The sequence below is a fragment of the Ochotona princeps genome, chromosome 33 (assembly GCF_030435755.1).
Source record: "Ochotona princeps isolate mOchPri1 chromosome 33, mOchPri1.hap1, whole genome shotgun sequence".
Lineage (NCBI taxonomy): Eukaryota > Metazoa > Chordata > Mammalia > Lagomorpha > Ochotonidae > Ochotona > Ochotona princeps.
Genome location: NC_080864.1, coordinates 4,647,365 through 4,666,272, shown reverse-complemented (window position 1 = coordinate 4,666,272; position 18,908 = coordinate 4,647,365). Strand labels below are relative to the sequence as shown.

Here is an 18,908-nt window from a genome sequence, read left to right as displayed (position 1 = left end):
GTTGTGAGGTGAAGTTTATCTGTCCCTCTAGCGTACTTAAGGAACTTATTGCTAAGGCCTGCAGTAAGAGATGGCTGTGGCGCAGTGGGCTACGTCCCTGGTTCTAGTCCTGGGTCGGTCATGCGGTCAATGAGCCAGGGGACGGAAACTCTGCCTGTCTGTGGCTCTGCCTTGTCCTGGATGTGCACAGGTGGGCTAGCGGGTGGCTAGGAGATGCCATGATTTCCGCGTGCGTGCGTGCGTGGGGAGGGTGGGGACCATGAGCTGGGAGGTGCGGGAGAGCCGGCCCAGGGCTGTGCAGGTGCTGGGGCCCAGGAACAGGAAGCCAACCACGAAAGAAGGCCACAGAGTTTAGGAACACAATTTATTCCAATTTAAAACAGAATTCATTTCAGGAGAAAGATATGAAAAGTCGGTGGGCGCCAGGCAGCGCTGGGCGAGGGGCAGGCCCCTCGGCGCCTGACAAACAGCACATGCGTCTCCGAGGACAAAAGGTTTAAAAGGAGCGTCGCACGGGGTACTTTTTAAATAGGTGCCGGCTGGCTGCGCCCCGACACAGCCGCCAGGCGGGGCACTGCACAAGGGGTCTGGCCGCCCTGGGGCACACGGCTCCTGGGAGGTGCCCTACTCCCCACCCCGTGGGCGGCGTTGGCACATGCACTTGGCTTGGCCCACAGGGGTGCTGGTTGCCCCTATATGAGCCCACTGGCGAGCTCAGTGCCTCTGAGAGGCCGGTACAGCCATCCCAGAAGCCTCCTGGCCATGCAAGTGGGACCACCAACCCCCCCCCCCGCCCCACCAGCAGCACCTGCCGCTCCCCGCCACCGGGGGCGGATGCTTGGCACGGAGGCCCCGGAGCATCGCTGCCCCCACCGGGGCTGTGAGGAGGGGGCGCCAATGACCCCAGGCTGGGATCTTTTTTTGAGTCAACTGTTGGGCAGCGCCACTCGGCACTCTTGCCTGTGACTGTGCAAAGAAAACTTGACCCTCCGGAGCAAGGAGGCGCTGTAGTGCTCAACACAACCCCGGGGGTGCCCCCTGCCCGGGGGGGGGGGGACAGGGACACAGGGGTGCCCCAGGGAAACCGCCCCCCCCGGCCCTGGCTCAGGCCTCGGGGGTACAGGGGCGCCCCAGGGGACTGGCCCCAAGCCCGAGAGCCATGGGGTCCCCCTTGCTTCTCCAGGACACACCTGAGAAGCCTCCGGGATTCCCATCAGCCCCCACGTTGGTCACACCACGAGGAAAAGTACTGCCCACCCCCCATGCCCGCAACCTGGGGTGCCCGCGACGCTTCGCGGCCAGGCTGCCTTTGTTTCCCCGGAAAAAGAGAACAAATAAAAATTTAAAAAAAAAAAAAATGTAGGCACTTCCCAGGGCAGGCGGCGGGCGCCCCTTGCCCCCTTGGGGGGTCCGGGAGTGGGCGTGGGGCTGGGGGTGCAGCCCCGGGGGGGGGGGTTCCGTGTGTCCGGTATCCGGTGGGAGCCCCTTGCCCTGCGGGGTCCGGCAGCTTCACACCAGGTTGTACTCCTTGAGGTTGAGCTGCAGGATGGTGTCCTTGACGGCGGCGAACACGAAGCGGATGTTCTCCGTGTCCGTGGCGCACGTGAAGTGTGAGTAGATGATCTTGTCGCTGTCGGGGTTCAGGTCCACAAACATCTTGAGGATGAACTCACGAGCCGCCTGCGCGTCCCGCTGCGGCCCTGGGGAAGGCAGGCGTGAGGCTCCCTGGGCACGGAGCGCTCCGCCTGCTCCGCCTTGCCCTACCCTGCTGCCCTGCCCAACCAGCCCCCCTGCCCCGCCTGCCCTTGCCCTACCTGCCCCCTACCCTGCCCTGCCTGCACCGCCTGTCCCACCCTACCCTGCTGCCCTGCCCCGCCTGCCCCTGCCCTACCTGCCCCGCCTGTCCCACCCTACCCTGCTGCCCTGCCCCGCCTGCCCCTGCCCTACCTGCCCTGCCCTGCCCTGCCCTGCCTCGCCTGTCCCACCCTGCCCTGCCTGCCTCCTGCCCTACCCTGCTGCCCTGCCCCACCAGCCCCTTGCCCCGCCTGCCCCTGCCCTGCCTGTCCCACCCTGCGCTGCCCGCCCCCTCCCTGCCTCTCAACACACACCACAGTCGCCCCTGCCCTGCTCACCGTCGAATTCGGGGAAGTAGTCGACCAGGTGTGAGTGGAGGATTTTGTCCTCCAGCAGGTCCTTCTTGTTGAGGAAGAGGATGACGGAGGAGTTCTGGAACCAGGGGTAGGTGATGATGGTACGGAACAGGGCCTTGCTCTCCTCCATGCGGTTCTGCGGGGGGTGGACAGTGGCTCGGACGGGGCCTGGGGCACAGGCGCCCTGCCCGGCGTGCCCCCGGGGGCCCCTGTGCCCACCTCGTTGTCCGACTCCACCAGGACCTGGTCGTACTCGCTTAGGGCCACGAGGAACATGATGGACGTGACGTTCTCGAAGCAGTGGATCCACTTCCTCCGCTCGGAGCGCTGCCCGCCCACGTCCACCATCCTGCAAGGGCACCCCCGCTCAGCACGGGAGGGCCGTCCCCAGGAGTGCTGGCTTCCGGGGCTCTGTGCCCACCACACCGCAGAGGGCCAGTGCTCTGCCCCAGCAGCCACCTGCAGCGCTGGGCATCACTCCACAGACATTCCTGCTGCCTGGCTGCTGGGACCCTGCCCTTGGAGCCCTCCAGCAGGGACACCTGGCCAGCACCCTACGGCCTCGGACCACAGGCCAAGAAGGCTGAAAGACCAGAAAACGGTGCCAGCCACACCACCCTGTCCTGAGGGGATGCCAGCTCTCGCTGAGCTCATGGGAGGCTGGGGAAATGGACACTGCCTCCCCGCCAGCATCAGCACCAGCCAGCGCGGGAGGGGTGGGACGGCTACCGTGGAACCCAGGGCAGGCACCCACTAGGCAAGGGGTCTGCCAGGACAGCTGGCCGGCACGCGGCCACCAGAAGCGGACAGGCTCTCTCCCTGGTGGGGACCTGGACACTGGCACGCGGGGCTGAGTGGAAGCGGCTGGGGCCTGGGAGGGAGCCGGCTCTGACACACTTGCCCACGACTCCCAGCCCGAGCTGTGATCCTGCTGCCCCTGCCAACACGGGCGCAGCGTCACGTGCAGCCCACACTGACCTCATGCCCTGCGGACTCCCCACAGACTCACGGCCTCGGCCCCCTCCCCGCCCCGGCCGCGGGTACCTGAAGATGATGTTCTCCAGGTCGAAGGGGTACTCAATGATGCCCGTGGTGGGCACGCGGACCCGTAGCACGTCCTGCTGGGTGGGCAGGTAGCCCGAGGTGGCGATGCGGTCCACGTCACTCAGGTAGCTGTGGGCAGCAGGGCAGGCTCAGTGGGCTGCCCACTGGGGAGGACAGTGGGGTGGGCTCAGCAGGCAGCCCACTGGGGAGGGCACCAGGGCCGGTGGGCTCAGCGGGCTGCCCACCAGAGAAGGCAGCTGCGCGGGCGGGACCGGGCACTCACTACTTGGCCGAGTCCGAGAGCTGGTACTCGCGCCGCCGGTCATAGCACTCCTGGATGCCAGGGTCCTCCCACAGCATCTTGATGGCCTGCACGTGCTGCTGCTCGAACGTGGTCACCTTCTCCACGTCCACCTCCCGGATCAGCAGCGCGTTGGCCTGTGCGGGGGGGCAGATGGAGAGGCCGTGGGCTCACAGGGGGCTCATGGGGCGCCAGGCTGAGGACGTGCCAGGGAGAGGCGGGGTGGGGCGGCCCTTGCACCTGCTGGCTGGAAGACACCAGCAGGAACAAACTAAAACCTGTTCTTCTCTAAGTCCAAGTGAGGGGGATGGGGCTGGCAGAGCACGCTAAGCCTCCGGAATCCCCCAGGCAAGTGGCTCAGCTCCCTGCTGCTCCACTTCCCATCCAGTTCCCTGATGGCCCAGGAGGGATGTGGAGGACAGCTCCTGCACCCACGTGGGAGACCCGGACGGAGCTCCTCGTTATGTGGGCGCCTGAGGAGTGAGCCAGCACAAGGAAGACTTCTCTGTCCGTCTCTCCTACAGACGGAACTCTCTCGAATCAAAACAAGCCAATCTTCAACACCGCCAGCAAGGACCCTACAGCCCACTGCACGGCATGGACTCAGCCAAATCCACGTGAGCAGCTGTGGAACTGGTGTCCCACGTGATGTCCAGCCCCGCCACCAGGCGAGAGCTTCCCCCCGCATGCCAGCTCAGCCCTCCGCATGAGCCGCAGCTCCAGCCCGGCACGGAGCCTTCAGGAAGCCAACCGGAAGCTGAGGAGCGGGGACTCAACACAGGCAGCGCTGTCACCCGCAGAGCGCCTGCCGACTGCCACCAAAGCGGACACGGTAGCTCTGCGCCAAGACCGGGCCAGCCACCAGGCCCCGCCCAGGGGCAGCAGCACCGCCTGGGACGGCAGACGGAGCCCGGACGGGACGGAATGGACGTTCACCAGCCCCGCACAGAGCCCTGTGCCCACACACACACACACCCCGTCCATAGACATGATACATACATACACACACACACACCCTGTCCATAGACACGATCCACACACACACAGACACAACCACACACCCCTGTCTGCAGACACGATCCACACACACACACAAACCCCTGTCTACACATACACATCTCTGTCCATAGACACAATCCACACACACACACGCACACATACCCTGTCCATAGACATGATCCACACACACACACTACACACATACACCTGTCCACACAGACACACACCCGTCCACACACACAAATCTCCATCCACACACACACATCCCTGTCCACAGACACGATCCACACACACACTCAGACATTCACAGCAGCCAACAGGAGGGCAGAACTCGGCATATGCTATCGGGGGAGGGGCCACCGGGGGTCCCTCCGCACAGGGCATCACACAGCTCAGACACGCGTGCTGGGGGAGTGCACACTGAGCACCCAGCGTGCGCTCCACAGACTGCCCAGCACGGGGAACTCCAGAGCCCGGAGGGGCCTCGAGGCCCCCAGGGGCAGGGGTGGAGGGGGCCGCGTCACTGCGCCTGCATGGGCAGAGAGCCCTGGCCGCGTCCCGGGGCCGCGCAGCTGGGCTCACCTTGTTCTGCTCGTACTTGTACAGGATCCTCAGCGTCTCCATGGCGCGGATCATGGCCTGCATGGCCGTGAAGATGTTCTGGTAGACCAGGCGCGTGAAGCCACGCTTGTCCTCCTCCGAGTAGCCGGCGCCGTGGATGATGCGCATCTGCTTGATGAAGGTGCTCTTGCCGCTCTCGCCCGTGCCTGGGGCGGTGGGGGGACAGGCGGGGACGGGCGTGAGCCCAGGCACTGGGGGGCTCCTGGGCCCCGAGCCCTGCCCTGGCCCCCACCCGCTCCCCGCCATGCGATGGGCGTCCAGGGCAAGGAGGTGCCCGTGGGCACAGAGCGGCCAGTCAGGAAGCAGAGTGCTGGGCCACGGCCTCCACTTTCGGGGTTCCCGTTGCCCCAGGGCACTCAGCCATGCCAGGCCCCAAGATGAGGCTGTGGGCAGCATCTGGGTTGGTCACGCCCTGCGGTCACAAAGCACACCTACACCAACCTAGCATTCCTCGGCCCTGCCCAGTCCCTACAGCCACCAGGGCTCCCCGCCACCGTCACCCAGCAACAAGACTGGCGAGAGGCTTCTCACACCCGGGCACCCTAGAGCTGCCGTGGCTGGGCCCAGCGGGGCTCTGGGTTCTCAGCAGGTGGGCACCTATACAGCTCTACCTCATCCACCTGGGTCCAGGTGGGGGAAAGAGATGGACACAGCCACGACCTCTCTGTCCAGGCACCTGCCCTAAGAGGAACCAACAGGTGACAGACAGCTGGTCCCGTGGCCGCCTGCTGGCCCCAGGAGACACCGTGAAAAGGGACCTCGGGTGGGCTGTCCCCAGTCAGAGCTTTCACCCTCACCCAGGACTTAGACTACAGAGGCAGTGCTGGGAACTGTCCTGCACCCATCACGGGAGACGGAGGGAGAAAGGTTACCACAGCCCCTCCTGTGTCACAGGTGGTCCCCACACCACCCAGAGCCCCTCCCATGTCACAGGCGGTCTCCACACCACCCAGAGCCCCCTCCCGTGTCAAGGTGGTCCCCACACCACCCACAGTCCCTCCTGTGTCACAGGTGGTCCCCACACCACCCACAGTCCCCTCCCATGTCACAGGTGGTCCCCACACCACCCAGAGCCCCTCCCGTGTCACAGGTGGTCCCCACACCACCCACAGTCCCCTCCCGTGTCACAGGTGGTCCCCACACCACCCACAGTCCCCTCCCGTGTCACAGGTGGTCCCCACACCACCCACAGTCCCCTCCCGTGTCACAGGTGGTCCCCACACCACCCAGAGCCCCGCCTGTGTCACAGGCGGTCCCCACACCACCCAGAGCCCCTCCCGTGTCACAGGTGGTCCCCATACCACCCACAGTCCCCTCCCGTGTCACAGGTGGTCCCCACACCACCCACAGTCCCCTCCCGTGTCACAGGTGGTCCCCACACCACCCACAGTCCCCTCCCATGTCACAGGTGGTCCCCACACCACCCAGAGCCCCTCCTGTGTCACAGGCGGTCCCCACACCACCCAGAGCCCCTCCTGTGTCACAGGTGGTCCCCACACCACCCACAGTCCCCTCCCGTGTCACAGGTGGTCCCCACACCACCCACAGTCCCCTCCCGTGTCACAGGTGGTCCCCACACCACCCACAGTCCCCTCCCGTGTCACAGGTGGTCCCCACACCACCCACAGTCCCCTCCCATGTCACAGGTGGTCCCCACACCACCCAGAGCCCCTCCTGTGTCACAGGTGATCCCCATACCACCCACAGTCCCCTCCCGTGTCACAGGTGGTCCCCACACCACCCAGAGCCCCTCCTGTGTCACAGGCGGTCCCCACACCACCCAGAGCCCCTCCTGGGTAATAGGTGGTCCCCACACCACCCAGAGCCCCCTCCTGTGTCACAGGTGGTCCCCTGTGGTCCTTTTGCAGAAGCAGCCGATCTGGTCATCTTTACAGAACCGGCCCCCACCCACAGCCACTCATCATGGACCCAGCTCCCCAGGGGGACACAGACCACTGACGCCAGGGGACCACCAGACATGCCGAGCGTGGGGCAGGAAGGGATGTGGACACAGGAGCCAGCAGGCCCCGGGAGCAAGGGGCAGAGAGCTCGGGGTTGAGTCTGCCTCCCAGAGCCCACACTCCCTTATCCCCACACTGGGGGTGCCCTGCAGCCCCGAGATATGGGTAGGATACCTGCACCTGCCTGGCTCACCCAGCGCCCACTATGAGAGCATCCAGGGTGTGGGGGGCACCAGGAAGTGCCCAGGGCATGCCGCGAGGTAGCCAGGCCAAATGCCCACCATACTCCCCTCCACTGCATCATGCACCCACAGGACCCAGGCATCCGGGTTCTAGGATGCCGACTGGGGTCCAGGGAAACTCCCAGCTCAGAGAGGCGGAGTCCAGAATGTCCCCCAGCCCTCACAGCCACAGCCAGGAGGGGAGACCTCGATGGACACACAGCACCCATGGTCACATGGTCACAGCATGCCAAGAGCAGACCGGTAGCCACACAGCTCCCGAGGGGCCTCTGAATAGCACCTGCACTGGCCCTACACCCCACCCAGCCTCACCCTGCACGGCTGGGGTCTGGACACAGCCCTGAGAGGCCAGGAGCGTGGCGGGAGGAGAGTGTGGAATGGACAATGGCATGAGCCCCGTAAATGACCAGAGCCGGTGACAGTGCCATGGGCCTCCTGGCCACAGCTGGGCCTGGGAGACCTTCTAGTACCCTGGAAGTGCCCAAGAGGCCAAGACCCATGCTGGGGCAGACAGCAGGCCAAGGGGATCGCACAGCCAGGCACCCAAAGGCACAGGATCCCCATCCTAAAGTTGGGGCACCCCTGGAAACCCTCCATCCACAGGGAAGGGCACAGGGCACCCCCACCCACCATGGGGCCCCCACAGAAATCAGCAAGGAAACTTCCCACAGCTCAACATCATGGGGGAAGTGCTTCCCCGGCAGTAACTGCAGCAGCCGGAGCTGGGAGCAGGGGCCAAGAGAGCCTGGTGCTGGGCTCCTCCATGGCCACTCCAGGCTCAGCTGGAACAGGGGCGGGGCAGAGGCCTGAGCCAGGGGCCGCCAGGGGGTCCAGAGCCGCCCAGGTCACAAAGGGCCGCTTCCTGCTCCCACAGTCCCCGCCCCACCACTTCCCCAAGGGGCTGCCTGCCGCCCATACCACACTAAATCCTGCCCTCTTCCCGGCCAGCACGGGCCGGACAGGAAGCCTCCAGAGTGAGCCACCACCCCGCTTTATTTAGCAGGCCCGGCCCAACACGGGCCTCCTGGGCAGGCAACCCAGGGTCGGGGGTTCTCCAATCATAGGCGGACCGATAGGCAGTGCTGGGGACCAGCGGCCAGGCAGGCCCATGGGAGCCTTCAGCCCCTTCCCACTCCTGTTGGCCACAGGAGTGTCAGCGTGCAGACACACTCAGTGACGGGGTGCAGCAGGCATGGCAGACAGGACACCCCAAACCTGAGCTCCTGACACACACACACATCACCCGCACGGCGGGCCCACAGATGGAGGTTCTGGGGCACAGAGGGCCAAGGTGTGATGCTGACCCCCGTTTGGGAGAGCCCGAGGGCTTGGGCCCCTGCACGCCTGAGTGCCAGACATAGCTTCCGCCCGGCTCCTGCCTTCTGACTGGGCACGCCACAGCTGTCGCCAGCGTTTGGGGAGGGACCCAGAGCATGGAAGATCTCTCCTCAAATATTTTTTAAAAACAAACAGGAGGGGCTGGTGCAATTCTCAACTGGCTAATTCTCTACCCCAAGTGTGACATTCTTTGTGCATGCAGGTTTGAGTCCCAGCTGCTCCACTTCCCTTCCAGCTCCCTGCTTGTGGCCTGGGAGATCAGTGGAGGACGGCACAAAGCCTTGCGACCCTGCACCCGTGTGGGAGACCCGGAAGAGGTTCCTGCCTCCTGTCTTCAGATTGGCTCAACTCCGGCCATTGCAGCCAATTGGGGAGTGAACCAGGGGACAGATCTGTCTCTATAAATCTGCCTTTCCAGTGAAAATGAATAAATCTTTCGAAGAAAAAACGAAGAGGAAAAAGCCATAATTCTGCCTCCCCAGGGAGCCCAGGAGCCCTGGGGCCATCATGACGGGTGTGGGCTGGGTGGGCATGGTGGACACGGACCCACTGCTCCACGGCCTGCAGTGCCCAGGCTGGCCCCGATGCCCACAGCGCTAGCAGGCGCCCCCGGAAGGAGAGGGACTAGGGGGCAGCCTTGGAGCCCCCAGAGCCAGGCTAGTGGAAATCTAGAACAGGCCTGAGGCTTCCTCCACCTTCACAGCCCTGCGTGCCCCATGCCTGCCCATCCAGAAAGTTCTGGGGGTCAGGGGGTGGCAGCCCCACCACTCCACGACTTGGTGAGGGATACCTGGGGCCAGCAGACCCCCGCCACGGCGACTTGGCCCCCCAGGCCTCCTGCTGCAGCGCCTCCCCCAGGTGGAGACTCTTGGCGCCACCAGCCACAGCCCAACAGCCCGCCCGGGCACAAGTCTCTCCATGCAGACCCAAGGCTGCTGGGCCCCGTAGGAGCCCCCATGTCCACGCCTGCCTTCCTGGGGCCATGCGGCCACGCCTGGCACCTGCACACACCCTGCTTGGGGACAGGCTCCCCAGCTTAGGGTTCCATTGGGCCACTCCACAGCACGCACACACAGACACACACACACCCGTCCCAGGCACAAGGGGCCCAGCCGGGCCCCTATCAGCGCCAGGCCCACGGCCTTGACCCTGGGTCCATCTCAAGTCCACAGGAGGCTGGGCGTGGGCAGTGGAGGCTGTGGGGGCGGAGCCACACAGGGCCAGGCAGGCGCTGCGGCCCCCACCACACACACCCCTGGGTGCTGGACTCCTCTGTACTGCAGGGTTGAGCTCTGGCAACATGCCCCCCACAGGCTGGCCAGGCCCACGACCCTGCCCTCAGATGGGGCACCCCGCTTGCCCACCACACACAGTGGCCTGCACCCCTCCTCACCCTCCAGGGCTGGGGGGTCTCTGTTGTATAAACGCTGGTGAGGTTCTTATTTGGGGTGATAACAACCCTCTGAACCCCCTCCAGGAGGGGCAGGGAGCCAGGTCGGGGAGCAGCGTGTGAGGGGAGGGCGTAGGGCTAGGTGAAAACCCCAGCAGGTGAGGGGCCTCGTAGTAGGGGTGCTCCAGGGACCCTGCCGGGCTGAGTGGACAGCAGCTGGCTAGCTCCGGGCCACCCGGGATGTATGGGTGAGACGGACCACCAGCCCGGCCTGGAGGGCAGCAGGGCCGGACTGACCGCTGTGGAGGGTTCAGATGGGCTGACCCCCCAGGTAACGGCCCAGGGAGGACCAAGCCTGTCAGCGGCTGGAGCAGGGGGAACCCCATGGGCATGAAGGAGAGGGTTGCCCATGGCTACAGTCCTGCTGCCCTGGGCTGCCCACGACCTCGCCATCACTGGCTGCCCACAGCCAATGCCACGCTTCCCTGGGTTGCCCACAACCCAGAAGCCACCGGCTGCCAACAGCCATGGCCCTGTTGCCCCAGGCTGACACGACCCCACGATCACAGCCGCTGTCAAGCTGCCCCAGACTGACCGTGGCCAGTGTCTTGCTGCCCTAGGCTAACCACAGCCCCGGGCTGACCACTGCACGGCCCGGGCTGACCATAGCCAGCATCCTGCAGCCCCAGGTTGCGCACGGCCTGGGGCTGACCACTGCAGGGAATCAGGCTGTCCACGGCCCCGGACTGCCCACTGCAGAGATGACCACTGCAAGGCCCTTGGCTACCGACTGTTCCAGGCTGCCCACTGCAGGGCCTCAGGCTGATCATGGCCCCGGGCTGCCCACTGCAGGGCTGCCCACTGCAGGGCCCCGCCACCCCAGGCTGCCCACGGTCCCGGGCTGACCACTGCAGGGTTGCCCACTGCAGGGCCCCGCTGCCCCGGGCTGCCCACTGCAGGACCCCGGGCTGACCGCTGCAAGGCCCCGGGCTGCCCACGGCCCCGGGCTGACCGCTGCAGGGCCCCGGGCTGCCCACGGCCCAGGGCTGCCCACCTCAGGGCACCGCTGCCCCTGGCCAGCGCTCACCCAGCAGCAGCAGCTTGAGTTCGCGCCGCGCGTCGCGCTTGTCCCGCCGCAGCTGCTTCTCGATCTCGGCGTTGATGCGCTTGGACTCCTTCACCTCGTCGCTCAGGCAGCACGCCATCATGGACTCCAGCGTCATCGTCGCGGCCGCCCGCCCGCCGGGGCCTCTCGGCCTCCGCCTCGGCCCTGCGCCCGGCCGCGTCCGCCGCCCCTCCGGCCGCCGCCCGGCCGCGCCCGCCGCCGTCCGCCGCCGCCCGCGCTCGAACCCGCGTCCCCGCCGCCGCCGCCACCGAGCGCCAGCGCCGGACGACCGAGCCCGCGGCGGACGGACAGGCGGCGCGGCCAATGGGAGGAGCGCGCGGGCCCGGGGGCGGGGCCTGCGCGGCGCGGGGCTCCGGGGCGGGGCCGCCGGGGATTGTGGGAGCGTGGCGGACTCGGGGCAGCGACTTCGGGTGCGCTCGGGTCGGCTCGGGTCAGCTCGGCTCGGGTGCGCTCGGCTCGTTGCGCTCGGCTCGGCTTGGGTCTGCTCGGGTGCACTCGGCTCGGCTCGGATGCGCTCGGCTCCGCTCGGGTCCTCCCACTCCCCAGGCAGGGAGAGGGGGCGGCAGGCAGCAGCTCAAGTCTTCCTGGCCTGCTCCACGGCGGTGGAGGAGCCAAGGACCAACTCTGGAAGCCAGGCCTGGGTCAGGCAGGAAGGTGGCACCGCTTGTGGGCATCTCTGCCCACGTGTGGACGTGCACCAGGCCCACGGCACGCATGCACGCATGCACCGAATCTGGCTGGCTTCCCTTAGGGCAGGCATTGGGACATTGCAACAAGGTAGCTATGGCCTGCTGCTCCACCATGTTCCCCGACGTGGCCCCACGTCCTTGGGGGAAGTACACATGGCACCCCACTCCCCTAGGTGCTCACTCAGCATGTTCTGATCCAGAGGAGGAACACGCTGCTGGGCGTGCAGGACTGAGAGCCAGCCCTGCCCTGCCCTGCCCTGGCCCTGTCTCCCTCGACCTGGGTGCCCACCTATCCCGCTGCCCAGCCCTCCTTCCTGCACAGATAAGGGCCTGGGGAGACGCGGCCAAAGTCTGCATTGATTACTTGATGAGGGTAGGACAGCACCCTAGCCTGATACTCCCAGCCAGGACGGGGGTACCCCAAAGTCGCACCTGGCTATACAGCACAAATACACGCGGAAGGCTGTATGCCAAGAAGAACTCGCAGCCATCAGCAACAGACAAGCCATATATTGATTATAGATTGGGAAGACAGAAGCTGCTGTAGGGGCAGGGAGCTCCATGAGGGTCTCCCACTCGGGTGCAGGGTCCCAAGGCCCACACGGGCTGTCCTCCACTGCCTCCCCAAGCTACAGGCAAGGAGCTGCATGGGAAGTGGAGTAGCCGGGGCTTGAACCGGTGCCACAGGCCTTGTGAGAGGAACCCCAGGACACCCTCGCCTTCCCACCCCAGGCTGTGTCCAGGTCTTGTGCAGGGGCAGAAAGACAGGGGCGGTTGTCTCCTCGACGCCCAGCAGTGGCTGGGGTGGGCACATAGGGGAAACTAGGCCAGCCCTGGAGCCCAGCCAGGAGCTGACAGACACTAGCTGCCCCACCCAAAAGGACAAAGTCTGGGCCACCCGGGGCCTAGTGGCCTTGTGGTGGGGGGCGGGGGCTCCTCCCTGGAACATGGCCTTGGACCTGGAGGAGCTGGGACTTAGGAAGGGTCCAAGGCCACGAGGGAGGCTTTACGGGGTCAGATTGGGGTGAACATCACCCCACAGGCTCCAACGGCACACCAGGGCCCTGCCTGACTTGGGGCTCCCCAACTGCTCCACTTCCCACCCAGCTGCCTGCTGACGCCCACCAGGGAGGGCTCAAGGTGCTGGGCACCTGCACCCACGTGGGAGCCCCAGACGGAGCTCCTGGCTCCCACCTGGCCTGGCTTCAGACAGTGCAGGCATCTGATGAGGGGACCAGCAGGTGGAAGATCTCTCTCCCTCTCTGTGTGTCTTTCAAATGGATTTTTTTTTTAATGGCATCTCTCTCTCTCTCTCTCTCTCTCTCTCTCTCTCTCTCTCTCTCTTTTTAATTGGAAAGGCAGATATACAGAGAGGAGAAAAGACAGAGAGGCAGATCTTCCATCTTCTGATTCACTCTCCAAGTGACTGCAACGGCCACTGAGCTGATCAATCTGAAGCCAGGATCCAGGAGCCTCTTCTGGGTCTCCCACGCGGGTGCAGGGTCCCAAGGCTTTAGGCCCTTTTCAATTGCTTTCCCAGGCCACAGGCAGGGAGCTGGATGGGTGGTGGGGCTGCTGGGATTAGATCCAATGCTCATATGGTAACCTGGAGCGTGCAAGGTGAGGACTTTAGCTGCTAGTCTACCACACTGGCCCTAAATTGATGATTTTTTAAGCAAAGCTCACATCAGGGCCCAGTGCAATGGTTCAATGGCTAAATACTCGCCTTGCACACACCAGGATCCCATCTGGGTGCCAGTTTGTATCCTGGTTGCTCCACTTCCCATCCAGCTCCCTGCTTGTGGCCTGGGAAAGCAGTCGAGGACGGCCCAAAGCCTTGGGACCCTGCACCCGCATGGGAGACTCAGAAGAGGCTCCTGGCTCCTGGCTTCGGATCGGCTCAGTTCCAGCCGTTGCGCCACTTGGGAAGTGAACCAGAACATGAAAGATCTTTCTCTCTGTGACTCTGCCTTTCCAGTAAAAATAAATCAATTTTTTACAAAATGAAATTTAAAATGAATCTTTTTAAAAAGTTTACAGCAAAATGAACCCATCTTTTACTTGCCTTTTCTGCCAGTGCCCTTATCCTGTTAGACGAAGATACACAGGGAGAAAACCGCAGGCACGCCCCGTGTTTTCCCGGGTGAGGACCCTGGCGACCCACGGGGAACCCCAGCTCCACGGCTGCCGCCGGCTCTAACAGGCCGGGACTGGACACAGCTGCCCAGGTGCAAGGCAGAGTGGGCAGGCAGGCAGACGGGCTGCTCCCAGGGACACCGGGGTGCCCAGGATGCCGGGGCACTGAACCAAGGCCTCAGGGCCCAGGGCAGGTGCCACTGAAGCTGCCAAACCCCACCCCACCCCCGGACACCCATAGGCCCGGCCCTTCTCTCCAGTAACGGGGATTGTCCACCACGCTGCCCCCTTTCTGACCTCCCACCCTAAGCTGGTCCCTATATAGAAGAGAGTTACATTAAAAATCATCGTTAGAAGGCCTGATGTGGTAGCCTAGTGGCTAAGTCCTCAGCTGGCAAGTGCTAGGATCCCATATAGGTGCCGGTTCGAGTCCCGGCTGCTCCACTTCCCATCCAGTTCCCTGCCTGTGACCTGGGAAAGCAGTGGAGGACGGCCCAAAGCCTTGGGACCCTGCACCCGTGTGGGAGACCCGGAAAAGGCTCCTGACTCCTAGCTTTGGATCGGCTCAGCTTCGGCCATTGTGATCACTTGGGGAGTGAACCAGGGGACAGAAGATCTTTCTGTCTCTCATTCTCTCTGTATGTCTGACTTTCCAATAAAAATAAATAACTTTTTTTAAAGTCACTGTTAGAGCACCAGAGGGAATAAGAGATCCTGTAGCCCCTGGTTGGCTCCCCAGATGGCTACCACGGCTGTGACACCCCGAGCCAGGAGTACCCTGGGCCTCCCATGGGCAGCACGGACCCACGTACCCACGGTGTCACTGCTGTACCCCAGGACGCTGAGGCAGGAGCCGGGACTCAAACCCTGGCCTCCTGTGTCTCCTCCAGTGCTGAGACGCCTACTCCATGGAATTCCTTAGTGGAAGTCTCCGTGTGGCCCATTTAGCTGTGGGGCAGGCTGGGTTTCCTGGGACCTGGGGCCTGGCTCCATGGCCGAGCCAGTCACCGGCCAGTGTCCAGCTGGATGGCGCTTCTGGCTTCAGCCTGGCCCAGCCTTGCCTGTGGGCATGCAGGACGGCAAGCATGGCCTGAACTCTCTTAATGCCTCTCAGAATGAAAAGAAAGAGCTTAGAGAAATGTGGCAGGTGCAGGAAAAACACAGGGGTCAAAGCTCGGGTCACGGAACACGACAGAGGACTGTGTCAGTCAAGGAAGACGATTTTACATGTATTTATCTATTAAAGATTTGTTTATTTTGATTGCGAAGTCAGATATACAGAGAGGAGGAGAGACAGAGAAGATCTGTCCGCTGGTTCACTCCCCAAGTGGCTGCCACAGCCAGAGCTGAGGCAATCGAAAGCCAGGATCCAGGAGCCTCTTCTGGGTCTCCCACTCGGGTGCAGGGTCCCAAGGTTTTGGGTCGTCCTCCACTGCTTTCCCAGGCCACAGGCAGGGAGCTGGATGGGAAGTGGAGCAGCTGGGACTTTAACTGGTACCCCTGTGGGATCCCCACGTGTGCAACAGGAGGATTAGCAATGAGCCACTGCACCAAGGCTATACATTTTTTTTTAAAGATTTTATTATTATTATTGGAAAGCGGATATACAGAGAGGAGGAAAGACAGAGAGGAAGATCTTCAGTCCGATGATTCACTCCCCAAGTGAGCCGCAACGGGCCGGTGCGTGCCGATCTGATGCCGGGAACTAGGAACCTCTTCCTGGTCTCCCACGTGGGTGCAGGGTCCCAAAGCTTTGGGCCGTCCTGGACTGCTTTCCCAGGCCACAAGCAGGGAGCTGGATGGGAAGTGGAGCTGCCGGGATTAGAACCAGCGCCCATATGGCGAGGACTTTTAGCCGCTAGGCCACGCCGCCGGACCCAGGGCTATACATTTTTTAAGAGTGGAAGTGCCTCCCATTTCTGAATGGAATGTGTGAACAGAATGCCAGCTCTAACCTGGGTGACTCTGTCCCGGAGGGCACAATGGGCCGTGTCTGGGGACAAGGAGTGGGTGGCAACCCTGACTGCTGGGCGCTGGGCAGTGGACCCTAGACTCGCAGCTGGGCTCACTGTGCACCCCAAGGCCCCTGCGCAGGCAGGGCATGCCAGGGCCCAGCAATGGGAGCCACCCTGCCTGGCGGGCTCACCCCATCTCCTCCTGGGGTGCAGCTGCTGGGAGACTCTGCCCTCGCATGGACTCTGCTGGAACTGCAGCACTGATGGGGTGAGGAGCCTGGAAGGTGCAGGGGTGCCCTGTGTGTGGGTGTTGTCCAGTACAGAGGGGTCACCTGTGGCTGCTCAGCCCTGGGAGCGTGGACTCTTGTGTGGTTGGGGCTACCACAGCCAGACAGAAGCCCCTGCCTGGGTAATACAGACACCCGGGGCGCATTGTCCTCGTCGGGAGGGATCCTCAGGCCCCATCTCACTCCACAACACGCGCACCCCCAGATCTGTCAACCTCTGATGTCCCCAGAAACGGTGCCCAGGTCATTGGGAAAGGATCGCCTAGGACTGAGTAGCTGCCCCGTTCTAGAACGTTCTAGAAGGTTCTGGAATGTTCAGGTCCACTGCTCTCCATAGAACACCTGGCCCTTGGGGCTGAAGTGTTTGCAACTGAGTTTGAACTTGGAACCCAAGTTTTCCCCCGCGGGCTGCATGGGACAGTCCAGGTCTGAAGACAAAGTGACCTCAGGACTTCCAGAATGCTCCCGTGTCCACGTGGGGTTATGTGTCTCACTGCCCAGGGAATATTTGCATTTATTTCATACATACACATCTCTAGGCCAACTTACATTCGTTGGAAGGCGGAGCGGTGTTCGCTGGGCTGGGTCCCCCTGGGGTGGCTGTCCCAGCGGCTGTGTCCCCCACCCCCTACTGAGAAGCACCCGGCAAGGCCCAGGGGCCCAGGGCCCTGCTGCCCACGTGGGAGGCCCATGGGGAGCGCCTGGCTTCAGCCCAGGCCCAGGGAGTGAGCCACACTGCCCAGCGACCTTTCTCTCTCTCTCTCTCTGCCTTCCAAACGAAGTGAAATAAAAAATATATATAGTGACTGTGGAGGTGAATAACACTGTTTTTAAGATTTATTTATTTTTGTTAAGATTTATTTATTTTCATTGGGAAGTCAGATACACAGAGAGGAGGAGAGACAGAGAGGAAGATCTTCCGTCCCCTGTTCACTCCCCAAGTGACCGCAACGGCTGGAACTGAGCCGATCCAAAGCCAGGAGCCAGGAGCCTCTTCCGGGTCGCCCACGCGGGTGCAGGGTCCCAAGGCTTTGGGCCGTCCTCTGCTGCATTCCCAGGCCACAAGCAGGGAACTGGATGGGGAGTGGAGCAGCCGGGATTAGAACCAGTGTCCCACGGGATCCCGGTGCCTGCTATGCATAGCGCGGGCCCCCACCCCACTCTGATTTTAATTTTCCTAAGCTGTGCAAGTAACAGCTGCTGTCACCTTAGTCACAGCTGGGATGTCCCCTGCCCCGTCCGTGCCTGGTATACAGCAAGTGCTCCACAAATGCTCATTTGGGAAATGAACCAATGAGCGCGACTCCTTGGGACCAGGGGTTGGGCTGTAAACACACGTGGTGCACAGCCCCAGGTGGCCGGGCCAGCAGCCCCCGCCCCACATGGTCCTGCAGGCCTGGCCGAGGGAGGTCCCCCCAGCGCACCACGGCCACCTGTTTCCTCCCGGCCTCTGATGAATAGCCCAGCAGACTCATTCATTACGCGGCAGCAGCGCCCAGCTCTGCCCCCGGGGCCTGGGATCTCGGTACTCATTTGTTACTGTGAGAGGCCGGCTGGACCCCGGCTGCCCGATGGCCCCTGCTTGACCCCCGTAGCCTCTAGGGACAGGAAGACAGGGTGGTGGGCACACAGGGTCGGGGATGGGCGTGGCACAGTCCCTCGCCAGTGTCCGAGGGGACCCGTTCCTTCCCAGCGGGGGGTTAGGGGGGCCGTTCTGCCGCCCAGCGGATGACGCTAGCCAGGCCTGGGGACTGTGGTGTGGCTGTCACGGCTCACATGGAGTATAGCCCAGGGCCTGGCCCCATCCAGAGAGGGACGGACGAAGCCAAGCCTTGTGTACACCACCTAGGGCCCCCCTCCCCCCGTTGCCTGGTTCTGCCATCCTGCCTCCCCTGAGGGCGGCATGCACAGTGAACCCAGACCAAAATCAGTCCTTGCTGGGTGGCCTGGCCCAGCCACCCCCACTCTGCATTCTCTCATCTTTAAGACATTGCTAGGGGGCCGGTGATAGTGTAGTAGTTAAAGTCCTTGCCTTGCACACACTGGGATCCCATATGGGTGCTGGTTCGAGTCCTGGCTGCCCTGCTTCCCATCCAGCTCCCTGCCTGTGGCCTGGGAAAGCAGCAGAGGACGGCCCAAAGCTCTGGGACCCTGCACCCGCATGGGAGACCCGGAGGAGGTTCCTTGCTCCTGGCTTCGGATCGGCGCAGCTCCGGCCTTTGAAGCCACTTGGGGAGTGAACCAGTAGACAGAAGAGCCTCTCCTTCAAATTCTGCCTTTCAGTGGAATAAAACTTTATATATATTTTTTCAAACACAGAACAGACAAGCCCGCTGGCCCTTCAAGGTTGTCGCGACCCACACACGCTGACTGGGTTAGGATCATTATTATTATTTCACAGTGTTCAAATGTACAGGACCGATCGGGACTGGAACACGCACCCTGACATGGGGTGTCCTGCCGGCCCCTGCCTGCTGCTTTGCTGTTTGGGGTCTCAGAGGCCTGACCCACGTTCCAGGCTCAGCACTCGCCACAGCCAGAATAGGGGTCAGCTCTGGCCTTCCCACCACCCCCCGAAGGCCACCAGGGCCTCAGACTGGAGTGACTGCTACAAACTCTCCTCTCTCAGAAATATCAAGGAATTGGCAAGTCCTTGTTGCCACGTGGAG

The 18,908-nt window shown here is 63.2% G+C and overlaps 1 protein-coding gene across 1 annotated transcript; it reads right to left on the bottom strand.

The window, feature by feature from the left end:
• Positions 1–1,056: 1,056 nt before the first annotated feature.
• On the bottom strand, positions 1,057–11,469 carry GNA11 (G protein subunit alpha 11). The gene is made up of 7 exons (XM_058657991.1): positions 11,134–11,469; positions 5,077–5,261; positions 3,478–3,632; positions 3,195–3,323; positions 2,370–2,499; positions 2,133–2,286; positions 1,057–1,700 (listed from the first exon to the last, which is right to left on the bottom strand). The coding sequence occupies exons 1-7, from the start codon at positions 11,267–11,269 to the stop codon at positions 1,510–1,512; spliced, it is 1,080 nt and encodes a 359-aa protein (XP_058513974.1). The 5' UTR covers positions 11,270–11,469; the 3' UTR covers positions 1,057–1,509.
• Between the last annotated feature and the right edge of the window lie 7,439 nt (positions 11,470–18,908).

Bases quoted from the DNA above. Each gene is read 5' to 3' on its own strand.
- GNA11 (XM_058657991.1), bottom strand. From the start codon at position 11,269: ATGACGCTGGAGTCCATGATGGCGTGCTGCCTGAGCGACGAGGTGAAG. The intron at 2,500-3,194 runs GTACCCGCGGCC...GTGCCCTTGCAG, and splicing joins CTGGAGAACATCATCTTCAG to GATGGTGGACGTGGGCGGGC. The intron at 1,701-2,132 runs GTGAGCAGGGCA...TGCCTTCCCCAG, and splicing joins CTACTTCCCCGAATTCGACG to GGCCGCAGCGGGACGCGCAG.